Source organism: Primulina eburnea, chromosome 1 (assembly GCF_022965805.1).
Source record: "Primulina eburnea isolate SZY01 chromosome 1, ASM2296580v1, whole genome shotgun sequence".
NCBI classification, from domain to species: domain Eukaryota; kingdom Viridiplantae; phylum Streptophyta; class Magnoliopsida; order Lamiales; family Gesneriaceae; genus Primulina; species Primulina eburnea.
In genome coordinates this window covers 63214655-63239216 of record NC_133101.1, presented here as the reverse complement: position 1 = coordinate 63239216, position 24562 = coordinate 63214655, and the positions used below count along the sequence as shown (strand labels likewise).

The following is a 24562-nucleotide window of genomic DNA, read 5'->3' as shown; positions in this document are numbered from 1 at the left end:
GAGGTGAATTCACGTTATCGACACTTTTTTGGACGAGTTTGTTGCGTAAAACTTGTCCAGTACTGGTTTAACTACTTAGCTCGGTTTGTAAGCTACTGCGTTAGCGTGTGTGTACCGAATCATATCATTTTTTGTTTAAAAAAAGAACTGATCTAGAAGGAAAACAAGATTGGGAAATGGGTATTATTTTTCTTCTTTTTTTGACACTTGGGAGATGGTACTAATCGGAGCATGTATGTGTATCTAGGAGGAAACAAAGCACACCAAATATCAATGGACTAGAGGGGAAGTAAAGCAACAAAATCAGTTGCTCGAGGAAGAAAAAATATGAGTTGCACTAAAATCAAAAGATTGCCCCCCATTTGCACAAATTAACGCAAGAAGTTTTAAGTTTTTGAGAAGTTGTGACTTGGTTTTAGGTTCCCAATTCCACTCCAATCTGGTCAAACATTTATCACACCCCAATGAACTCATTCTTACATCATCATTCTAGACATTATCATCAAAGACAGCTTCTTTTTTTAATATATAAATTTTTAACCCAAGTTTAAATAATATCACTGTAAAGCTCAATCAATCAAATTATCCCAGCGAATTATTATTATTTTTCCCAAGAAAATCAATTTTTCTTGATTAATTTTTTCAATGAGTTGACTGGAGCTAGAAAATTCTATTTTTTTCTTACAATTTTCCTTGCAAAAAATGGACGAAATAATTTATGTTAAATAAGTCGGCTTTTTGTCTATGATTAAGCTGGTTTAATTGTATATACAGATTTATTGAAAAAGAAAAATCTATGGGAACTCAAAATGTGTGTTGTCCCTCAAAATTGCCTTCTTTCACTCTCATTCTTCAAGTGAGGGGGGAAGGGGGAGGGATGATATTTTGCTCTTTTCTTTAACTTTCTCCCATTATACAATGAAAATGGAAGATTATTATTATCCTACCCCCTGTATAGGAAACACTCATCATTGCTCCCAACGATCTTTTTCAACCTTAGAAACCTGAGCTTCTAAGATTGATATTCCCTCTTTTCCATCCCATTCTGTATCATTCCTCTGCTTTTGCTCCCCTATCCTACCATTTAAATATCCCTCTTCGTATCTTTTTTTCTATCCCACCTTCTTCATGATGGATGCTTCGTCCGCTAACTCTGTTAATGGTTTCTACAACTTCTTGGCTCGTGGGATCGATGATCTCGAACGTTTGTTTCAGTCTAACAACTTCATGTCCATTCAGTTCCTGCAGAGGGTTCTGTCCCTCTTAAGATCATTCCACACCCAGTTGACTCTTCTGGTTCAGAAGCTTCACTTGCCTGTTGGTGAAAAATGGCTTGATGAGTACATGGATGAAAGTTCCAAGCTTTGGGAGGTCTGTCATGTCCTTAAAACTGGGATTTCAGGCATGGAAAATTACTATTCTGCCGGCCTTAATATCACTTCTTCACTCGATGGCCATCGCCATTTAAGCCCGCAGCTTTGTCGACAGGTGATGAATACATGGCGGCCATTAAGATTCAGAAGGGTTTTTTTTTTCTTGTTTTTTCATTTCTTGATTGTGTTCTTGACCTTTTTTATATTTTATTGTTATTAAAAAAAAACAGGTTATTCGGGCTTTATCAGGGTGCAGGAGAGAGGCCGTGGGGCTGGAGGAAGAAAACAGGTCATTAATGGAGACGAGAATCGAACCAGAATCGTTGAAATTTGATGAGAGAGTTTCTGTAGAATCAAAGCTGAATGGATTCAACGGGTTCAGGGGAGTTCTATATGCAATGAGAAATGTCAGCACTCTGCTTCTGATGATTCTGCTTTATGGGTTAGTTTACTGCTGGCCCGAGTCGAATTCGATAGGAAATGGATATGAAGGCCGCCTTCTCTTCGGATCATCTTTCATGATCTCCACAGGCAGGCTACAACAGAGGGTAGCCTCCGAAATCAATCAGATTTCGGGGCGTCCCGGGATTCTGTTGTTTGAATTCAGGAGATCAAAAGTGGTCATGGATGAGCTGAGAGCAGAGGTGGAGAGGAAATGCTCGCAAGGGATTGTGGAATGGGAATCAGAGGTGGGAATAAGGGAGAGAGTGGAGAGTTTGAAGGGATGTCTTGGTAATTTGAGGGCCGGAACTGAGAATATCATTGGACAGCTCGATGATTTTTTTGATGAAATTGTTGAAGGCCGGAAGAAGCTCTTAGATTTCTGCAGCCATAGGTAGAGAATTTAAGAGGTCATTAATTTGAGGGTAAAAAAAAAAATACAACTAGTGATAAATTAGCAACTTTGGTTCATGGGCAACTCTTCATTTTAGTTCTATTATACATTATATTTTTTCTTGTTTTTTCATCTCCCCTCTTGTGATCCTTACTCTAAAATTTTTTACGTTGAACGAGAATCAAATAGTGTATTCATCCTACTTTGTTATTTAAATTTAAATTCAAATAAACCAGCTCGAAATTACAAAAAATAAATTCGAAACAATCACATGGTTTTCATCATAGAATGAAGCATGAGAATCTAATGGCCACTCAAAAAGATAGCATCACAGTAAAAGAGCAAACATGACATGACTACAACAAGCTGTAATGCAAAGCAAGATACACGCATCAAAACCAAACAAGAAAAAGTAATAAACCTGAGCAGTAAAAAAAAGAGATGAAAAGAATGGAAACTTCTTTCCACAAAGGTCAAAATCTTGCTAACTCCTTGGGTATCTTTGAATTATTTTGTTTAGGGTGTGTCATTCTTTTATGAGTATTTAATGAACTTTGCTGGTGTAAATGACTGATTTTATTGCAGTAAAAGAGGAATGATGTTTCGGGACAACATTATATTCCTGGATTTGGCTTTAATGTGAAAAGTGGATGCATTCTTTTGTATTCTCTGAAGCTTTTGTCTGATTCATTTAGTTCCCTTGAAAGCAATGGATTTCATGATCTTCAAACGTTGCACTTCCCCTCCCCGGCCTCCACCACCTAAGGGCCCAATGAGGGCCGTTACCGCAGTTCTTCTTTTCGAATAGAAATTATTATTTATATAACAAAACACATTTTGATATAATAATGGATACAACAAGAAGTAAAAGTAGATTCTAATTTTTTTTCCCATATTTTTATGTATTTTAAATCACCCCACACACAAAAAAATCATCTTCTTTGCATCAATTCCATGATGATTTTTTATCCCACAGTTGCCATTTTCTTCCCTCTTTTCCGGGTGGAATGTGGAGAGAAATTGATAATAATTGTTATTATTATAAAAATATCTTGGGAGTCCCTTTCTCCACCATCTAACCAGATCTCATGCTTTTTGTCCTTTGCCGGAAATTCATGCCTTCCCTGCCTTTGAAAGAAACCCCCTTAAATAAGATAAATATCATTTAAAAATTACATAATCATCGAGTCAAAGAAATTAATAATTAACAAAGACGAACTAAATGCAAATAATGCATGTTGCTGGTGGTTTTAGCAACAGTCCGAGTCCGGTCGGTCCAATACAGACCCTTTGAACGCGTAATGTTTACCGTATTCTTGTGACATCCACACCATATTATAATAATATCACCGTCTCTTTAGTTATTTTCCATGTATCCCTCCTATTCATGTAACCAAGAAACTGAAATTAGACCACAACATACCTGCGGGGATTCTGGTAATAAACAAGTGAGAATGTGGACATGATTCATTGTCACCTGGAAATAACTCGCACGTCACGTCTTACACACGGAGCTCGAAATCTTATGATCAATCCATCGAAGTTTTCACAGGCAAACAACAAGGTGGACAGTTGATTTAGTCGATCATTAGTAAATATAAACTCGAGCAAAGGAAAAACGGTGTAAAATAGATCATCCTATTAACTCGAGGGACGTCCCTCGATTAGTGATGCAAAGATGATTATTGATTCTCTCCACCAAGGGATGCACAACGTATTGGAGTGAAGGTGTTAAAACCAGCCATGTTTTAGTACAAATTACCGGATCAATTTAAGGGCACATACATCAGTACTTCACAACAATAACCCATAATACAATTCCAAAGCAAGTATATATCGCAAGAAGGAAGTGATTTTTTTGGCAGCAAAGCTAAAGACAATACATATGATCTCAGAAAGCCAAGTTAATTACGTTGGGAGGCATGCATCCTATGTATCAACGAAAATTAATACCCGATTCTCCAAAAATTATAACATGAATGATCTGATATCCATATGCTCAAAAGAAATCCTAATCGGGCAGATCAAAAGTACTGATGTGTAGCTCACACTTCTCCTGTTGAAAATTCCCAACTTGCACTTCTGGACGCCAAGCAGATGGCCTGAAATATCAATATCATGGAAGAATTAATGACTTGTAAAGAGTCATGTGAATTTTAAAAGAAAGAGTAGGTCTAGACGGTCTCACGAATCTTTATCTGTGAAATGAGTCTATCGATATTCATAATAAAAAAATAATTTTTTTTATGGATGACCAAAATAAGATATCCATGTCACAAATACGACCATGAGACCGTCTCACATAAATTTTTATCTAAAAGAAAATAAGTATTCAATATATGTTTTTACAAAATTTATAGAAATCTAGTCATATCTAAAATAAAGTATATCTCCGCCCTTTCAAATCACATTTCTATTTACAAATATTTATTTTCCTCTTCCAATATATGGGTTTTCAGCAAAATTTGTCAGTCGGATGTTTTATATATTGGTAATTAACAAGACAAGACATTCTGAACTCGCTTCGTATGATGCTAGAGTTCCCAAGTACCTCTCCGCGTCTTCAAATATGGAGTTGTTTTTCTAGATTTTGTTCCAATTAGTTGACCACGACATTCTCCAAAACCCCGCTCCGTCGCGCCGCCGGCGCTCAAATCACGTTTGATTCACGCTTTTTACCTATTGTTACGCGCGATTCATTACCTACTTGTAGCGGGGGATCTTGGGGTTTTGTCTGTATATTTCGACGTTCCTTTATTATTTTTTCAACTCTGGATTGTTGTGGAGAAATGAAGGGAATAGAATGAATGAAGGGTAAGAGCACCGGGAAGGTTTCTGCGGAATGGATTCCAATTTTTTCCATTTGTTTCTTCTTCTTTGGGATGTTTTTCACAAACAAGTATGTCTAGTTCAAGATTTTGAGTTCTGTATTTTTATTTATTTTTATTTTTTTCACTTTTGGGGATTTTGATTTGTGGTGATTATGTTATCGATTTGGGTTTTGCAGATTCTGGGTACCTCTGCAATCCAATAATCAGCTTATTACTCAGCACCGGCGTGACCAGGAGTTGCAGGTCGTCTCTGAAGAAGGTACTACCAAAAAGAAGGTATTTTGATGTTTTGATTGAGCCTGGCATTTTTTTCTCTCATGTGGACCAATTTGGGTTTAAGATCCTTTTTTATACCTTTTTTCAGAGTGTTTTTGTCTTTGAGATTTTTATGGATAAAAAAGAAGACAATATTTCAAGATTGGATTCAAATTTTATTGTTTTTGTTGCTCTTGGTTTGGTTTGGGTTGATTGTTGTATCGTGTTTATTGTCTTTGTTTTAGAAAACAGAAGATCAAGACAAGGATGTAATGAACGAGGTGTACAGAACCCACAAAGCTATCCAGTGCGTTTCTATTGTCGTTTTCTAATAATGTGTGTGCGCCCATTAATTATAAGTTTTAAATTTTATATGAAGATGAAATCACATATTCACCTTTTCAGGTCATTGGATAAGTCGATTTCGATGCTTCAAATGGAGTTGTCCGCCTCTCGAAGTGCTCAGAATAAGGGAAAAATAGACAAATTACCTATAAGTTCTGATAAAGAGCCACTTAGGAAGAAAGCATTTATGGTGATTGGTATCAATACTGCTTTCAGTAGTAGGAAGAGGCGTGATTCGGTCCGAGAGACCTGGATGCCTCAAGGTGAACCTGAGTTCTCTTATCGACCCATGTAATTTTTTTTTATGGAAACGTGGGTGACAGTGTTTACGTTTCAATCAGGGGAACAACTTCGAAAGTTGGAGCAAGAGAAGGGGATTGTTGTGCGATTTATGATTGGTCACAGGTATCTTGGTCGCGTATAATCATTGAGATTACATTCTTTTCATTCATTTTCAGGTTCTTTAGCTTCCTCATACATCTACGTACCATCACGACATTGTATATTTGAAATACTTGAACAAAGATGTACATTTTTGGCAAATTTCATGAAATTGTATGCAACGTTTATACTAAGTTTTATAATTTTGAATATGCTCCATTTATGTCTTTTCCACATTTGATGCAGTGCGACGTCTAACAGCATATTAGATAGGGCTCTTGACTTGGAAGAAGCTCAGCATAAGGACTTTCTTAGGCTGGTAAAATAACAATGCTGCACTACATTTGTCCCTCTTAAATATTCCTAAGCTAGAAGTATTGAATCTTGACCATGTAATATGACAGGAGCATGTCGAGGGATATCATGAATTGTCTGCAAAAACAAAAACTTTCTTTGCCACTGCAGTTTCAACGTGGGATGCTGATTTTTATGTCAAGGTTGATGATGATGTCCATGTCAATTTGGGTGCGGGATTCCAACCATTTCTATTCCTTCACTTTTGAAGGCTTTTTCCTTCAATTTTTTATTTACCAAGTGTTTTTTATTTCCAAGTGTTTTGCTAATAAAGGTACACTGGCTGCAAATCTTGCCCGTCATCGATCTAAACCGAGAGTTTACATGGGCTGTATGAAATCTGGACCCGTTCTTGCTCGAAAGTAGGGTTCGAAGTTTCACTGGATCGTTCTGTTTTGTGTTTTTTCAAGGATAGTTTTTTTTATAATAATTGTGTTTTCCAGGAATGTAAGTACCATGAACCGGAGTACTGGAAATTTGGAGAAGAAGGGAATAAATATTTTCGGCATGCAACTGGACAGATATATGCAATTTCCAAGGACTTGGCTACATACATTTCAATCAATCAGTAAGGATTGTGTTTTTTTATAAACTAGAATTGATTGTTTTTTCTCAATTCTGTCTGAATTATATTTGTTTGAAGATTGTAAATGGTAAAATCAGCAAAATGTTGATTAATGATCCTGTGACATGGGATTGGAGAAACTTACGCAGTAATGCATCTACTACACGGAGAAAACGTCCCTGTTTTTTCATCAAATTCCATCAAAATGCTTGTCCGTCATTAAGCTACAATAATTTCTTGGTTTTTTTTCCCCAAACATACCCTTAGATATTTGACGCAGGTTTAAAAAATTACTTGCTATTCATAATATCACGCGTCTGCTAAATATTAAAGGTTCGGTTTTTAATTTTTAGGCCCATTTTGCATAAGTATGCCAATGAGGATGTGTCACTCGGATCTTGGTTTATTGGTCTAGAAGTTGAGCACATTGATGACCGTAATATGTGCTGTGGTACTCCACCAGGTATGGTTCCTCCAAAGTTTCATGACTACATAATGTTACTCCTAACACATCATTTATTCAGAGTTATTCAACTAAATTTCATTTTGAATTCATAGATTGTGAATGGAAGGCACAAGCAGGTAACGTATGCATTGCCTCGTTCGACTGGAGCTGTAGTGGAATCTGCAAATCTGTAGAGAACATCAAGTTTGTACATGAACATTGTGGCGAAGGGGACGATGCACTTTGGAATGCTTTGTTATAGATATCCTTCGATTCCAAAACATCTTGGCAACCCGCCATTTCAGGCCTCTAGACTGATGTAAGAGAATTGTTAATGTGAAGCCACGTGAGGAGGAATTCAGCGTATGGATACTTTTAAGGTTCGTCTTCTAATTTAGAGAGAGAGATTTGGTGCATATGGGAGCTCTTAGTGTTTCTGAACGATTCTTAAACCAGTGTTAAAAGTGGAGAAGATTGTATTTTTTGTTTGCTGATTCGTTTGGGCAGCATGGGACGACTGGATGTACTTGCATGTATTCTTTAGATACTCAGTTAAAAAGAAATTCAGTTGTGGATATAATTCTTGATTTACAGAATGTGCTGCGCCTTGCTCCAGGTATTTTATGTATTTTGTTTCTGCAATGGGTAAAAATCTCTGGTTAATTACACGAAGTCAACTAACTGTATGGAGCTTTTCCCTCAGTTTCATCTTATCGAGCAGCTCTATATTAGTCTATGGTTGACGAATTTAAACTTGGACGTATTTATAACTGGGATGATGCGAATGAACGAGATCATAGTCGGAAGATGCTGGCCAGATCCTTAAATGTCGTCCAATGTCATGTCAGCATTTTTAAGTTAGGCGTTTGAATTCCATATACATAAAATCAATCAAGTAGAAAATGTATTTGATGGAGGCCAATGGAATTATGGATAATTGGTGTCTCGTTCTCTCTCAATAATGGCAAGAACAGAATATGGTCCCAATCATAATCATAATCATAAAAATATAAAACACAAGCTGTGAGTGAGCGTACTACATTGAAACGATCCAATTATTTTTTAATTTTAATTAATGTTTGTCATGTGCGACACACTGACACTGTCTATCTAGAGAAAAATAGAAATGTCTTCCTGCCTACATCTCCTTTCTCATTGGCTACCATTTAATGTTTGTACGGATATTGGTGGAGTTTCTTCGATAATTTCATTATTTATCCAACTCATTTTCACCATTGAGAAGAATGAAAATAATTTTCAAAGATAAATATTGATTTTGCCATTTACAATGGTCAGATTACTGATTTAACTTGGAGAGTTCATCACTACAGAAATTTCTTCCCCACCATTTCGTTTGATTGCTATTCTACATGTTTTTTTTCTCGGGAGTGGCCACATGCAAAACACTGGCACCATAATCACACAGAGATGGGCAGAGGACAAGAACAGAGTCGCCACGGCCGCCGGAATAGCTTCGTTCTCCCGATGTTTTGCCGCTTATCGATTAAAGACGTAAGATTTAGCCACACAGAAGATCGAGCGGATGACCCTTCATCCCCCAAAGTCAGTTGCATGGGTCAAGTCAGACGAAAGAACAGAGTCACTGGCTTCCTCCGCCGCAACCAGAACTAACAATATTAATCAGCATTCTCACAGTTACACGAAGCTGATCACAATTTTCTCCAGCAGAAACCTTGTGCCGCCGACCAACACCAACAATGCCAACGTTTATTCCGGCAGCAGAAGAAGTGGTAGCAAGAGTTGCAGAACCAGCAGGGAAATGATCAGCGTGAGTAATCTGAGAATGACCCGTCTGAAGAAATACAATCATGATGATTTCGGTGATCCAGATAGTGTTGAGGCTGTAGTTGATGTCGGTGAAATGGATCCGCCGCTTCCGGTGATGAAGAGGGCGACGCCATCGGGTGGTGGCGTCGATGAGGTGAATATTTGGAAGCGAAGATTTAATGGGGTAGCGCTCCAAAGCTTGCAGATCGATCAAATTAATTTATCGAAAAACAAATTTCTCCCACCTACAACTGTATGATAATCATGAAGGATTCAAGAATCAGAAGGCGGAGAAGGTATTCGAAAATAGTGACGAGTTCAAACTTGTCAATGAACTCATCAGAGTTGCAGATTTTCTCTTCGTTCTTTAATCTGTTTTTGCATTTGATTTTTTTTTTAATTTCATTTTCTTAGATTTTAATAAAATTATTAAGAAGGTTATTTTGATATATTTAAAAATTCCATTCTTTTATTACAAGATTAAAATTAATTATCATAAATTCTTTTAACCTTATATTGTAATATAGAATATATATGTCTGTGTTAATTTCTCATTAAATAACAATACTTGCAAAACAATACAAACTGGAGCTGTAAATAGAGTAGTTGGCTCAGACATTAAATAAATTTTACTTTGACTGACCTCATAAAAGATGGATCCAAATGGGTATGGGTTAACCCTCTATAAATTTATATTTATTTTATAATATTTAAAGTACAAAAAAATAAGATAAAAACTAGGAAAGTATGAAACACAATTAAATAAGTAAATTTATTAATTCAAGTATAAAGTTTTTTTTAAAAAAATAGAGTAGTTGGGTCAGACATATAGATATTGATTTATGAAAAATAATTTATTGGGACCAAAATTTATCGCTTGGATATCTGAAGTTATGAACTCAATTATTAATTTTGATCAATAGACGACCTTGTGTATTATAATTTTCCTTGAAGTAGTTGGTTGCCCTGATTGAAATAAGTTAGCTTGCCAAATTTCCATGAATGAGCAGCAGAAATGAAAGATTATTTGTCATTTAGTAAATGTCTTGTCGAAGCAAGTGAAATGCATGTATTTGGCTCAAAATGAATGAATCAAAATGTGACCAACAGAAATCGAGTAGGTTGACTGTCTGTCTGCACTGGGGCTACTTTGGGACACATTATTGTATCATTAAACAACTGTACTCCACACAAGATGAACGGGATCTTCATATTAGTTTGAAATGCACTAAGGTCTTGTGTTGTCTTGTTTAGTGGTTAAACTGCACATCATATTTTGCAGAGATATATCAGTTCATTTGACAAATTAGTTGCTTTCTGTAATAAATCTAATGCAAAGGAAGGAGGAGCATCGTTTTCAAGTTTTTACAGCTTACCCACTTGAGATTTACTCTTATATTTACTGAAAACGATATTATATGAAAAACAAGTAAAAATCAAGTTGGCTCTGACTAACCCTGGAGTCACCAATAGAACAGAACATCCCAGAACCATTATTTTCTATCAAGAAAATCAATGTCACACATCTTTGTATACCAGTGTGTTGTGCAGCCTCCACCCAAATTTAGTGCGATGGTTTTTATTGGTAACTGTTTCTGTGTCAATTGTATAGCGGGGGTGACATCAGAACGTAATAGTTTAGCCAGCTAGATTTGTATTGGTTGATGACTTTGTATGGGTGGTTTGCTTAATATGTACCTATTTGTGGGAATCATTTTTTTTTTTATTGATATCATTGATTTGTTGTAGATTAAGAATGTCTTAATCTACAACAAGTCAGACTAGACAGACCAAACATATAAAATAACAACTTTAAACTAATTTTTGTACTCTAAATGTAATATCTAAAAAATAAAAGAAAATAAAAATGAGTCACTTGAATTCTTTCAGCATCAAATAACCAAATTTTATTTTTGGTAGGTTCAGTTGGTCCCGGATCTGTGAAAATATGGATCAGTTTCGGTTCAAATGGTAAACGGGCATGACCCACCCGGTAGAAACCGGGTGGGTATGTCCCCTATCCAGAAGGATAAGGAACAACCAACGAGATCACCACCTTCGTTTCATGTTCATTTCTGTCCTGCAAAACAATGGCGCAATCGCTAGCAACACCTGTTCTCCCATCACTATCTATAATTTCCAACCCCTTTTCCACCTCCTCCAAAACTTCACTCTCTTTTCCTCTGTCCACCTCCCTTCCCAAGGTAAAGTTTCGATTTTTGTGTGGTCTTAGGTTTACCTGGGTATGGGTTTTTTTTTAATTGATTTGAGTCGTTGGATTTCTATGGTTTGGTTGTTTTTGGTGCTTAGATTGGTGGGCTGAGCATAAAATGTGCGCGTGTGGGTGGGGTGGAGATACCCAACAACAAGAGAGTTGAATACTCGCTGCAGTATATTCATGGGATTGGGCGTACCCTTGCCAAGCAAATATTGGTCGATCTCAATTTTGAAAATAAGGTAACGAAAGATTTTTCGGAGGAAGAGCTCACCACTCTCCGTGAGGAAGTCTCGAAGTACATGATCGAAGGGGACCTTGTAAGTCTTACTCTCTAACTCCATGGATGTTGATTTTGTTTATGTATTTGAACTTTGAAGAGAATGTTATATCTCATGAGTCACAAACTAATTAGAATACAGTGGGAAGCATCCGGTTAGGGGTGGAACATAAGACGTAGTGTGAAATGAACTTGAAAGTTTGAACTGAGTTTGTGGGTTGTCTGGTGAATGTAAGGTGAGTTTTCTTGGTAATGCTCGAGTTATTTGCTTAATCCAAATGGGATTGAGGTGAAAGTTGGGCGCTCTACTTCAAAAACCCAGATTCATGTTCTGCTTATTCCTCTCTATTCATTGGGTGTATTATGATTGCTTGGTCATGCCGCATGTTCGGCAAGCTTGATCTTGTGCATCTTTGTCTAACATCACAAGTCTATCTGCACTTTGGATACTTTAGGCACGAAATAAAGAAGCTTTTTAATAAACTCGGCTTTCTTAAGTGCTTTTTATACAATGTAGAAGCAGTTTATATGTTTGTGAAGAAAAAGCTCAGGCATAAGCCCAGAAACCACATTTTCTAGCGGAAAAATATATTTTAAAGCACCTTCTTGAATGAGTTTTTCCTCAAACACAGTTTTTTCTTCCTAGGAGGAAAAAAACAAGTTCTTTTTAACTTAAAAGCTTATCTATGTAAATACTCTCTTAATTGAATGGTGACATTTCTCTATATTATGTTTAGAGGAGATTCAATGCACTTGCAATCAGAAGGTTGAAAGAGATACAATGCTATAGGGGTGTTCGACACAGTCAGGGACTGCCTTGCAGAGGACAGAGGACTAAAAATAACTGCCGTACCTTGAAGGGCAAAAGGGTTGCCATCCCTGGGAAGAAGAAGAAGTAAAGAAAAAATATGCAAAGATGAGCTATGTTAGTGCGACATTGTTAAGAATTCTCTTCAAGAATTTACGTTTTCCGTTATTTGTTTGTGTACTGAGGTAGCAATCAATTTATCCAAAGATTTTGCCCCTTTATCCTCGTATTCAGCCTTCTTCGATCCAATCCCTTCTCTCTTATATTGTCATATTAAAGATGCAAAGGTAGCTTGGATATATATATATACTGAGATGGAGGCAATATTATTTTCCAGACCTTGGATATATGTACGGAGAAAATTATGCCTCTAAAATCTCTACTATATGGCCAATATTCCATTGTCTGCAATAAACATTTGTAACTATGTCATGAATTTCATTTTCTAAAATTCACAATTCCTACATTTAAGATTGAGTTTTTATACTTATGGCAAAAATACTCTGAATCTGGAAAAGGAGAATAAATCATCATACCTTAGAGAATATGTTATTCCAAACTAGTATTTAAATTGTCTAAATGCAGGTTCATCGATTCATCGAAAATGTTCACCACAGATATAATAGTCGTCAATGGCTCAAACAAACAATGGGGTTTAGGCTTGATTGCTATAAAAAAAATTTCATGACAACAGTGGTCGTGTAACCAACATTTTTAGGGCAACACTGGTTATTTTATCCAGAGTGAGAGGAATGCCTTAGAGTTGGTCGAATTCAACATAATTAGTCATATCCTTCTCGTATCTGATGATGTCAATCTGTGGTTACATCCATCATCGGATGAAATGCATGGATAAAGAAATTTGAAATCTATAAACTTTATTATTAATTGGTTGGACGAAATTGGTCACATGTAAGAAATTCATGGATAAAGACAGATTATATGTGAAAACTATCTTAAAGAAACAAATATAATGAAAATACCACTGCCTCAGCAGGTATAGTAACACCCTGGAATTTGCTATGCCAGAAGAGAATTCCATGAATTTAGGTTCTAAAAAGTATCGTACACGCTCATCAGCGTACATATAATCAAATATAAGACCACATTCTTGAGGAACTAAAAAGATTATTTTGTCTGAACAAGAATTAACCTAGACTTCTGTGCTGCTATCAGATTGTCTAAAGCTGATCAATTGACAATTTCTATGCCCGTTAAAGATGTTCCTGCATGGAGTTGAAGGGCCACATCTCCAACGACCTGCATGATTCAACCACAATGAATTACGATATCACATGTCAGAGTTTGAAAACTAATACGGTGACAAAATAGGAAACATCATAAATTATAACCTTCGCCATGGATCTATAGGAATATTCAGTAACTCCAGCAACATGAGGTGTTATAACGACATTCGGAAACCTCAAAACGTCATCATCGGGATCAAATGGCTCGGTCCATGCAACATCTATCCCTAAGCCTCCTAAATGACCGGTTTTGAGATGATAAAGTACAGCATCGTAGTCCAAGAGGCGACCTCGTGCTATGTTTATGAGGAGAGCACCCTGAAACAGAAACGGATCATCTCCTGTTGACTTGTAATTCCAATACAATTTGCGACGACTTTGCAAAAACCAGCATCCATAAAGTAGTAGTCGGATCAAACCTTTTTCATGGAAGATATGAAAACTTTGTCCACAATGCCAACCTGAAAGAAGCACTTATAAACAAACTATTCGCCCCAAACAACACATAATTAATTAAATGAGGAAAATAGTGAGTAAAGCATATGGGAATTCCTTGCCGTTTCGCTGTTCAATGATAAGCAACAGACTACTATGTCCGCCTGGCTTGCAAATTTCAGAACATCCCCATGGCCACCCTTCTCGTCTACTAGGTCATCATCGGTACCATATCCATTGAATGATGCTGGATACATATAGTTAATTAACTATATGCTAAATGCTAAATTTATTCTACAATCAGCAAGTTATATGGTTAACATAGTAAAGTTTTATACCAACAGATTTGCCCGAGTTCCATGAAGGTGAAGGCCAAGTCCTTTTGGTAGCAAGTATTTTCACACCAAAGGGCCTTAAACGCTTGGCTAAGTGGGTGCCTATATTTCCAAATCCCATGAGAAATACCTACATGAATAAGGAGCAAAGATAATGCATTGAACGAATTAATCTGATTTGCATTGATTCAAACCAAGTGACAAATGAAAATTACATTCCTGCGTCACTTTTCATCAGCTGTAAATATCTTCCAAGTTCCAAATAATTTACCAATGGACAATTCAAATGTGTATCAATCCCTTCACGCTATAAAACTAGATATACCTTGCTGTCGAGTTAAAGATTTAAATTTAGCTACACATGCTGACAGCAAATAATCAGGCATTTAAAAGTAACTTTATAGAGAAATACTATTTGATAGAGTTTTAACAAACATAATATCTAGTGATCTCAGAGGTTTCTCATTTGGATTCAAATAGAACAGCAGAAAGCAAATGCACAAACAAATTAAGAATATGGTTCCATCATTAATTGACATACGATGAAAGACTGATCGGATGCATGAGAGCGGAATAATGCAAGTTTTCGACTTTGTATTATATCAAATAACACACTTATTGTAAGAAGTGTCGAAGGAAACTGTGAAAGAGGAAATTCACCGTTTTCCCAATCAATGTGTCACCAATTGGATTTCCTAGCTGTTTCTGCCTCACAGCTATGCGCATGTAGTACTATATCAATGGAAACAAAATTGCAAAATTAACTCAGTTCATAAATGGAGAAAACCGTAAATAAATTTCTAGATAATTCATATGGAAATTGATGTATTTCTTCTGGCGAAGTCTATTATTGAGAACAGACAGAAATTTATAAGTAAACAAATTGAAAGTATATGGGAAAAAAAAAACCAAAATAGTAGGTCAAGGCTACCCTGGTCCATGAGAACCAAAACAATCCTAATTACAATTCGCCCAACAAATATTTTTGTTTTGTGACATCTGATTACATATACTTTCTCTAGCATGTTATCATACATGTAACATAAGTTGGCCAATGAAATAAAAACAGGCCATGCAATCTTTCACCGCTCATGCTTCACGACACATTTCACAGACATACCAATGGCAATAGATATAGAAGCTAAAACTGCATGTTGAGATTGAAATAGACCAACTTGCTTACGAAGGAGGCCCAACATCAGATATATCGCCATTTCAGCACATGAAGTTGCATTTCCAGTAGCATCGCTTGGAATTCTAGCAACTTTTATTCCACAGTTTGTAGCAGCCTTTATGTCAACCCCTTCACAGAAAAGTAACAACATAGGTGTTGAGGTATAAGGATAGCTGCAAATATCTTTTGATCTGCAGGACATAATTCTAATAAAGAATGACTCGACCTTCAAGGCCAACTCCAAATTGCATGATAAGCTTCATTTGGTTTGCTCGGGATATGATATCTGAAGTTAGACGCAAATCTTTGACAACACACAGATCATAGTTTCCAATAACATCTGGGACATCTTCAAAGGGGACTACATCAACCTAGAGCAAAGCATATAGTAACATCCAATGAATGCACAAAGTACAATACCGACACAAATTTAAGATACATCTTTGTTAAAGAATGTACTAAGCTATAAAGACGTGAACCGACAATGCAAGCATATACAGTAACATTAAGCACCTGTATGAATGAATGGGCTTGCAGATAATCTTTTGTATAATTATGAGAAGCAGGAAAATTTGGCCCACAGAATATAACACGAGTGATGGGCTTGCCACTGTCACCCATCTGTTCTTTGACCTCCAGTGTACCTGATGCAAAGCATCTATTAACTTATAGAGAAAACCAACTGTGCAGTAATGACCTTTATCTCTAGAGTCCAGAAAGGCTATGCAGTATCCAGCCAAATAAGAAGGAAAGCACATTGTAAATAGTTTCATTTAGAACATCTAGTGGTCAAGAACCTACAGAAAGTCTGTAGTTTTCAAGAAAGCGTAAAGTCCTACGATGTGTAGCAGAAACTAAAAAAAGATGCACAGAATTGAACTTGATCTAAATGTTTAGATCCTTAGGTTAATCGATCACGAGCCTTTACATATTTAATTTGGTTAACTAATCTTTTAACGGGGCCATAACATTGGTGCTTATTCAGTCAAAAACACCTGCAAGGAACCATATTAATAGTTCCATTAGAATTTTGAGTTTCTAGATAAAGGGGACCACTACCATACCTTTGCCAGAGACTAACAGCAGAATACACATTTAACCACGACGAAGTTCATTTTTTCATATACCCGACAACATCGACGATATGCATCAAAATAAACTAGAGGATGATGATTTCGCAAGGAGCAAACACAAATATAAAGTCCCACAAACACAGCTGACTTGGTGTGATGCAACCTCAAAGAGATGCAGTAGAATGTCAAAAGGCTCAACAGTCAATAATAAGAAATTCTATATGATTGAATTAACGCTCTTCCATGGTTGATTGCAGAAGTAGAGATTGGAAGTTGATACATAAGCATAATTGGGGATGATAATATACACTAGTCGTTCACTGAGATGCGGTGGTTTTAAAATATGAAGTACCTTATTTTGTGCATGACAAAATACAAGTTGCCCTTCGGATTAGCATACGTTTGAAAACTACAAGTTACTAGCCTGATTTATGACAAACGCAAAAACCATAACAGTCTACAACTACAAATTACTAGCATAATAGAAGTTGGTTGATTCAACCATAATCATATTTGACAATTCTCTATTAATATGCCTCCTAAAATTAAATTAAACGTTGAATAAAAAAGAAATAAAAATAAATTAAATTTGTCCAACTAGCTTTGGATAAAAGTAAATAAAAACAAATCATGCATATCAGCATATGCCTCAAGTATTTAGCAGTATTTCTATAATTCAGCCAAATCTAAATCATACTAAAGAACCTGGCCAGCTTAGATTTCTTATCCTTCTAATTGTTCTTGGTATCACAAGTTTGCTCCCACAGTTGAGAGCTAAGAAGGATAGAAACTGCATTTCCTTTACTAACAACACAAGGCAGGTCTATGAGACTCATTACAACCAAACGAGGTATCTTAGACGGAACATTCTATTTAAAGGTGATTACTTTTCATGAAACACGACTCCCAAATCACGACCCCAATTTCCACTATTTGATTTTCTTCCAATCCTCTCTAACAAGAGGCACACAGAAAACAAACCCATTGGCATAGCGTGCTTTTGTTTTGCATCGATGATTTATATTCCACAAAACAAAATCGAAGTAACCCATTATTTTCTAGCGCAAATACAACTCAAAGCAAAAGGAAGAGAACGATACAATGGAAAAGGCCCAAAAGGGTTTCACGGAACCTGAAGAAGATGAACTGAGGCGTGGCTGTCCGGTGGTGGTATTACTCTACGATGATGTGACGCTCCTTATATGGCCGATGATTCTGTTCTCATCAACCAAAGGCTTAGCGAGCACTGAATCGATACGGGAGGCCGCATTACGATACGTGCGAGAGCAGAGACCAATGGTGCCAGCACTCTCACCGTGGTTCAACAGTGGATATATTATATATTTTGCAGTGTAAGTTTCACATTAGCCATCTTTTAATATTGATTTTCAATGTAGTGATTCACGCTGTATATGTTATCTCAGACGTGTTATACTGAAATGATTTTATACAAAAATATCAGTTATCAATTAATGTCTTGTGGACTCCACCATATTTTTATTTAAATGAATTCTGAACATCAATTGACGTTCTTGTACAAAATCATGTCAGCATAGACTGAATCTTGATTTGAGCAGAATTTAGATATAGGAATAGGACTCGAGTCTTTAGATGTGTTGTTCCTGTTCCTGTTCCTGTTCCTGGTTCAAGACTATGATAGAAATCGTGTTTCGGCCGTTAGTCGTATGCCCGGAGTTGCTGAATATGGAGTTAAAAGAAAATTTATTCAAGAAAAACTCATAATTTCTCGTCACAATACTGAAATACATATTAGGATTCAAAAGTTTCTTGTTAAAGTCCAATCATTCAATTGTTCTTTCCATCTCATACAAAAAATTTAATTATACTGATGCGATCCGGGTGGAATGGGCGAGCCGGGTCGGGAGCTCCACCGGATCTGCTATCAATATAATGATGGGAATAAGAGCAATGAGATATATCTCCGTAATATGGCTTCAGCTGTAACCTGCACACAATGAAAGGAACTCGTGAATGGGCGCCGGAGGGGTGTCCGGCGTGACCACTCCGATGCTTAAGTCAGCAGGGTACTCAAGCAAGAAAACCAATGTAGCCAAGTGATGGCTGTGATATTGGTGTGAATGAATGAATGAATCCATGTAAATGTAAAGAGAAAACCTGGTATTTATAGTAGGAGAAGTAATAATGACCTCGTTCTCCGTGCTACCTAGCTACTAATTATAGTAGGACGGCTGAGCACACCCTATATTCTGACATGTCAACTCATCGGCACGGTGTCAGAGATGGGACAGTCGCCCACATCCTATTCTGCTAGTATACTCGAGTGCGGTGCTCATATCGAGGTGGCCGGGTAGAATGCCTCCCTGGAGATTTATACAAGAGATTTATACAAGAGCCCGAGCCTATGACTGCCCGGAGAGTAGAGCATGGGCTTCCACCTGCCCGGCTCCAGAAGAATCCACCTGCAGACTTACTCGAATTTGGGAATCCATTTGATATTCCGAGTCATCCATGACCCGGGCTCTTACGGGGGTATCATCACACATCCCTTAAATAGTCGGGCTAGAGTCATACTCGCTGTCCCGATCAGTCATGCTTGGATTCCCAAAGAGATAATCAATCTTGTTCTATAAAAGCATCGGGGGCTTCATGTCTCCTAGAAATGAGAAGAAATGCCGGAGTATCGTGCCTCATGGACTTGAGATAAGATGCCGAGGCCTTTTGTCTCTCGGACTTACTGAATAACCAAGGTGCGGAGCCTTGGGCCGGGGAGCAGATCCCAGGACTTGGAATGGTCGAGGTGCGGAGCCCCGAGCCAGGGTGTAGTGCCCTGGGCTTATCAATAACCAAGGTGCGGAGCCTTGGGCCGGGGAGCAGGTCCCGGGACTTGGAATGGTCGAGGTGCGGAGCCCCGAGCCAGGGTGTAGTGCCCTGGGCTTATCAATAACCAAGGTGCGGAGCCTTGGGCCGGGGAGCAGGTCCCGGGACTTGGAATGGTCGAGGTGCGGAGCCCCGAGCCAGGGTGTAGTGCCCTGGGCTTATCAATAACCAAGGTGCGGAGCCTTGGGCCGGGGAGCAGGTCCCGGGACTTGGAATGGTCGAGGTGCGGAGCCCCGAGCCAGGGTGTAGTGCCTTGGGCTTATCAATAACCAAGGTGCGGAGCCTTGGGCCGGGGAGCAGGTCCCGGGACTTGGAATGGTCGAGGTGCGGAGCCCCGAGCCAGGGTGTAGTGCCCTGGGATTATCAATAACCAAGGTGCGGAGCCTTGGGCCGGGGAGCAGGTCCCGGGACTTGGAATGGTCGAGGTGCGGAGCCCCGAGCCAGGGTGTAGTGCCCTGGGCTTATCAATAACCAAGGTGCGGAGCCTTGGGCCGGGGAGCAGGTCCCGGGACTTGGAATGGTCGAGGTGCGGAGCCCCGAGCCAGGGTGTAGTGCCCTGGGCTTATCAATAACCAAGGTGCGGAGCCTTGGGCCGGGGAGCAGGTCCCGGGACTTGGAATGGTCGAGGTGCGGAGCCCCGAGCCAGGGTGTAGTGCCCTGGGCTTAATAGATAACCAGAGTGCGGAGCCCTGGCCTTCGTACCTCCGAGACTTAAGAGAATATGCCGGGGCCTCGTATCTCCCGGACTTAAGAGAATGTGCCGGGGCCTCGTATCTCCCGGACTTAAGATAATCTGCTTCTCACAGCTGTAGCTACTGGCATGAAATTAAAAAGAACTACAGCTCATATTCACTGAGCTCATGGGGCCTGCCGCTCTGCTCGACCGATAATTTCCATATCATTTCCAATAGCAATAGGGCACTACACCCTGGCTCGGGGCTCCGCACCTCGACCATTCCAAGTCCCGGGACCTGCTCCCCGGCCCAAGGCTCCGCACCTTGGTTATTGATAAGCCCAGGGCACTACACCCTGGCTCGGGGCTCCGCACCTCGACCATTCCAAGTCCCGGACCTGCTCCCCGGCCCAAGGCTCCGCACCTTGGTTATTGATAAGCCCAGGGCACTACACCCTGGCTCGGGGCTCCGCACCTCGACCATTCCAAGTCCCGGGACCTGCTCCCCGGCCCAAGGCTCCGCACCTTGGTTATTGATAAGCCCAGGGCACTACACCCTGGCTCGGGGCTCCGCACCTCGACCATTCCAAGTCCCGGGACCTGCTCCCCGGCCCAAGGCTCCGCACCTTGGTTATTGATAAGCCCAGGGCACTACACCCTGGCTCGGGGCTCCGCACCTCGACCATTCCAAGTCCCGGGACCTGCTCCCCGGCCCAAGGCTCCGCACCTTGGTTATTGATAAGCCCAGGGCACTACACCCTGGCTCGGGGCTCCGCACCTCGACCATTCCAAGTCCCGGGACCTGCTCCCCGGCCCAAGGCTCCGCACCTTGGTTATTGATAAGCCCAAGGCACTACACCCTGGCTCGGGGCTCCGCACCTCGACCATTCCAAGTCCCGGGACCTGCTCCCCGGCCCAAGGCTCCGCACCTTGGTTATTGATAAGCCCAAGGCACTACACCCTGGCTCGGGGCTCCGCACCTCGACCATTCCAAGTCCCGGGACCTGCTCCCCGGCCCAAGGCTCCGCACCTTGGTTATTGATAAGCCCAGGGCACTACACCCTGGCTCGGGGCTCCGCACCTCGACCATTCCAAGTCCCGGGACCTGCTCCCCGGCCCAAGGCTCCGCACCTTGGTTATTGATAAGCCCAGGGCACTACACCCTGGCTCGGGGCTCCGCACCTCGACCATTCCAAGTCCCGGGACCTGCTCCCCGGCCCAAGGCTCCGCACCTTGGTTATTGATAAGCCCAGGGCACTACACCCTGGCTCGGGGCTCCGCACCTCGACCATTCCAAGTCCTGGGACCTGCTCCCCGGCCCAAGGCTCCGCACCTTGGTTATTCAGTAAGTCCGAGAGACAAAAGGCCTCGGCATCTTATCTCAAGTCCATGAGGCACGATACTCCGGCATTTCTTCTCATTTCTAGGAGACATGAAGCCCCCGATGCTTTTATAGAACAAGATTGATGATCTCTTTGGGAATCCAAGCATGACTGATCGGGACAGCGAGTATGACTCTAGCCCGACTATTTAAGGGATGTGTGATGATACCCCCGTAAGAGCCCGGGTCATGGATGACCCGGAATATCAAATGGATTCCCAAATTCGAGTAAGTCTGCAGGTGGATTCTTCTGGAGCCGGGCAGGTGGAAGCCCATGCTCTACTCTCCGGGCAATCATAGGCTCGGGCTCTTAATCTCTTGTATAAATCTCTTGTATAAATCTCCAGGGAGGCATTCTACCCGGCCACCTCGATATGAGCACCGCACTCGAGTATACTAGCAGAATAGGATGTGGGCGACTGTCCCATCTCTGACACCGTGCCGATGAGTTGACATGTCAGAATATAGGGTGTGCTCAGCCGTCCTACTATAATTAGTAGCTAGGTAGCACGGAGAACGAGGTCATTATTACTTCTCCTACTATAAATACCAGGTTTTCTCTTTACATTTACATGGATTCATTCATTCATTCACACCAATATCACAGCCATCACTTGGCTACATTGGTTTTCTTGCTTGAGTACCCTGCTGACTTAAGCATCGGAGTGGTCACGCCGGACACCCCTCCGGCGCCCATTCACGAGTTCCTTTCATTGTGTGCAGGTTACAGCTGAAGCCATATTACGGAGATATATCTCATTGCTCTTATTCCCATCATTATATTGATAGCAGATCCGGTGGAGCTCCCGACCCGGCTCGCCCATTCCACCCGGATCGCATCATATACATTTATACTCTCAGATTATTACCCCAAGAATGAACCCCGCTTATTAAGATAATGTTTATCGTTGGAATACCCGAAGGATAACATTTTATTAATCATCTCATGCTATATATAAATATCATATAGTGTCCTTAAAACTCTTTTTATAATATTCGTGTATGGATACCATATACAATAATGCATAGTTTGGTATACTTGATAACTAAATGATTAATAAGTTATCATCATCCCATGTTTGGTTCATTTTTTAACGGCTCATAAAAATTGGATGGACCCGTGATAATGTTGGTCCACCATGGAGTAGACATCCCTCTAATATACAGGGATATCTCCATGATAAATAATAGATCCTGGAAATGACATTATTGCCCTCATTTCTCAAACATTGGGATTTAAATTAGTTTTAGATATTCATTCGAAAAAAATTTGCTATTGATATTGTGATAAGGCATACATAATTTATTAAATTTTAAAAATATATTTTTTTATTAAAATTTAAAACTAAATAGTTAGTATTAAAATTAATCTATACTATTTATTAAACTTGAGATATTTCACAATTTCGTCAATAATTTATTTAAAAAAAATTCATAATCAAATTATAAAATCACGAAACAATAAAAAATATTAAAACATAAATAAAACAAATATATAAAAAAGTGAAAAATGAACTAACGTATTGCACATATCAAATTAAAAATTTAAAATTTATAAGATAATTTGATAAATACTTTATTTATAATTGTTTTATGACAATGAATACACACACGCATATATATCATAATTTAAGAATTGAAATATGCAAGTGCACGATCTCGATAATAATGAAAATAAAATTTTTATGATAAGATTAATTTTGTCATTACAATCAAATATATAAATTTAATCACTCTGGTTAAAATCATACCAAATATTCAATATATTATCTTACCATCATAATTATCTTTGATTTATCTTTATATTATATATCTCATACTTATCATATCATGTGTACTAAACTATGTCTAAAATTATGGAACAAATATCATAAAATGTCACGCTGCGATGATTTGGAAATCATGTGTATTTTTGGGTAAAAAAAGGATGTGTTCTGTTTCTTCCAAGATCGAAGTATGTATGTGCTTTGGATTTCCAGAGCATATAATACGTACAGATGCTGATAAATTATGGTCTCCTGTCCTGTTCTGCAATAGACAAACCCAAGCAACTTGATTTTGTTGAAGTTGTCAATAAACAATTAGAATTTTCTGAACTATTAAGAAAATCATGTAATGTGTGTGCACAAGGAGCGACCATATTAATCAGAAACTGAGTATTGATTTTTTGATGAAGTCTTTCACAAAGTTTAACTCCATTAATTGGTCCATCGAACCAGTAATTTCTACGAGGAGTGCACAGAGAAGTGCATGTTGCAACTATTTACGTATTCCTATGAATAACATATAAACAAGCTGTTCCATCTCCTTTAGGAGCTCGAACAAAATGTAGCACTGATAAAAATATCAAGCCCACAGTAAAAAATCAAGAACCTATCTTGGATCAACAGTTAAACACTTGCAAAATATGAAAATAGCTCAAAAGAGTAGCATAGATATGGAAAGATGCATAAAAAATATCCATAATCTAAATAAACCAGCATCTATGCATGAGTCAACAAAGAAAATTCTACAAGCACAGTCACAAAATTTACAGGGGATGTAGATACAACATTATCTTCAAAGAAGTTATGATACAAGTAATAATAAATCAAGAAGACTCTTGGACAAAACAGGTATAATAATCGTGAAATTGTTTGATCTACCACCCATCTATGGGATAACATCAAGATAACCCTTCAAATTCTAACACCTGACAGTGGTCTGCAGAAACCATGATAAAAATAGTTACTTTAATATTAGCGTTTGTCATCTTAAGTAGGGAAATAGGCACAGTGTTCAAATAGCTGAATCAAGGCACAACTTTCAAATACTCGTGCTAAACCTCCGTGTATCGTTCGAGTAATTATCGAATGATTTCTTCCAAGTTTGATGCTTTTCGAGGTCGTGCAGATGCTAAATCTCTGAAGC

The 24562-nt window shown here is 38.9% G+C and overlaps 4 protein-coding genes and 1 pseudogene across 15 annotated transcripts; 4 read left to right on the top strand and 1 right to left on the bottom strand.

Moving 5' to 3' along the window:
• Positions 1-807: 807 nt before the first annotated feature.
• Positions 808-2410, top strand: LOC140813903 (uncharacterized). The gene is made up of 2 exons (XM_073172711.1): positions 808-1488; positions 1604-2410. Exons 1-2 carry the CDS (start codon positions 1129-1131, stop codon positions 2210-2212), a joined length of 969 nt encoding a protein of 322 aa, XP_073028812.1. The 5' UTR covers positions 808-1128; the 3' UTR covers positions 2213-2410.
• Positions 2411-4627: 2217 nt separating this feature from the next.
• Positions 4628-8378, top strand: LOC140839841 (beta-1,3-galactosyltransferase 7-like). Of its 12 annotated transcripts, none has more exons than XM_073206826.1 (11): positions 4628-4755; positions 5216-5298; positions 5540-5630; positions 5700-5902; positions 5981-6044; positions 6267-6339; positions 6425-6545; positions 6649-6736; positions 6818-6942; positions 7293-7402; positions 7498-8378. In XM_073206826.1, exons 1-10 carry the CDS (start codon positions 4685-4687, stop codon positions 7352-7354), a joined length of 981 nt encoding a protein of 326 aa, XP_073062927.1. In that variant the 5' UTR covers positions 4628-4684; the 3' UTR covers positions 7355-7402; positions 7498-8378. The 12 variants fall into 12 exon arrangements, with proteins under 12 accessions (XP_073062927.1, XP_073062957.1, XP_073062951.1 ...); XM_073206856.1 differs by having other exon boundaries at positions 4629-4755; positions 5216-5315; positions 5547-5630; XM_073206850.1 differs by having other exon boundaries at positions 4631-4755; positions 5547-5601.
• A 138-nt stretch (positions 8379-8516) lies between these two features.
• Positions 8517-9646, top strand: LOC140839905 (uncharacterized; annotated as a pseudogene).
• Positions 9647-11149: 1503 nt separating this feature from the next.
• Positions 11150-12696, top strand: LOC140839834 (small ribosomal subunit protein uS13c-like). The gene is made up of 3 exons (XM_073206796.1): positions 11150-11376; positions 11483-11707; positions 12405-12696. The coding sequence occupies exons 1-3, from the start codon at positions 11263-11265 to the stop codon at positions 12564-12566; spliced, it is 501 nt and encodes a 166-aa protein (XP_073062897.1). The 5' UTR covers positions 11150-11262; the 3' UTR covers positions 12567-12696.
• Positions 12697-13420: 724 nt separating this feature from the next.
• Positions 13421-18127, bottom strand: LOC140839825 (uncharacterized). The gene is made up of 10 exons (XM_073206786.1): positions 17872-18127; positions 16180-16310; positions 15893-16037; positions 15668-15795; positions 15153-15224; positions 14496-14622; positions 14280-14404; positions 14142-14183; positions 13828-14040; positions 13421-13735 (listed from the first exon to the last, which is right to left on the bottom strand). Exons 2-10 carry the CDS (start codon positions 16285-16287, stop codon positions 13667-13669), a joined length of 1029 nt encoding a protein of 342 aa, XP_073062887.1. The 5' UTR covers positions 16288-16310; positions 17872-18127; the 3' UTR covers positions 13421-13666.
• Between the last annotated feature and the right edge of the window lie 6435 nt (positions 18128-24562).

Excerpts from the sequence above, each read along its gene's own strand:
- LOC140813903 (XM_073172711.1), top strand. The coding sequence starts at position 1,129 with ATGATGGATGCTTCGTCCGCTAACTCTGTTAATGGTTTCTACAACTTC. Across the intron at positions 1,489-1,603 it reads GCCCGCAGCTTTGTCGACAG|GTTATTCGGGCTTTATCAGG; the intron begins GTGATGAATACA and ends AAAAAAAAACAG.
- LOC140839841 (XM_073206809.1), top strand. The coding sequence starts at position 5,016 with ATGAAGGGTAAGAGCACCGGGAAGGTTTCTGCGGAATGGATTCCAATT. Across the intron at positions 5,108-5,215 it reads GGGATGTTTTTCACAAACAA|ATTCTGGGTACCTCTGCAAT; the intron begins GTATGTCTAGTT and ends TGGGTTTTGCAG. Across the intron at positions 6,340-6,424 it reads ATAAGGACTTTCTTAGGCTG|GAGCATGTCGAGGGATATCA; the intron begins GTAAAATAACAA and ends GTAATATGACAG.
- LOC140839834 (XM_073206796.1), top strand. The coding sequence starts at position 11,263 with ATGGCGCAATCGCTAGCAACACCTGTTCTCCCATCACTATCTATAATT. Across the intron at positions 11,377-11,482 it reads TGTCCACCTCCCTTCCCAAG|ATTGGTGGGCTGAGCATAAA; the intron begins GTAAAGTTTCGA and ends TTTGGTGCTTAG. Across the intron at positions 11,708-12,404 it reads ACATGATCGAAGGGGACCTT|AGGAGATTCAATGCACTTGC; the intron begins GTAAGTCTTACT and ends TATTATGTTTAG.
- LOC140839825 (XM_073206786.1), bottom strand. The coding sequence starts at position 16,287 with ATGGGTGACAGTGGCAAGCCCATCACTCGTGTTATATTCTGTGGGCCA. Across the intron at positions 16,038-16,179 it reads AAGCCCATTCATTCATACAG|GTTGATGTAGTCCCCTTTGA; the intron begins GTGCTTAATGTT and ends GCTTTGCTCTAG. Across the intron at positions 14,623-15,152 it reads ACACATTGATTGGGAAAACG|GTATTTCTCATGGGATTTGG; the intron begins GTGAATTTCCTC and ends TTATTCATGTAG.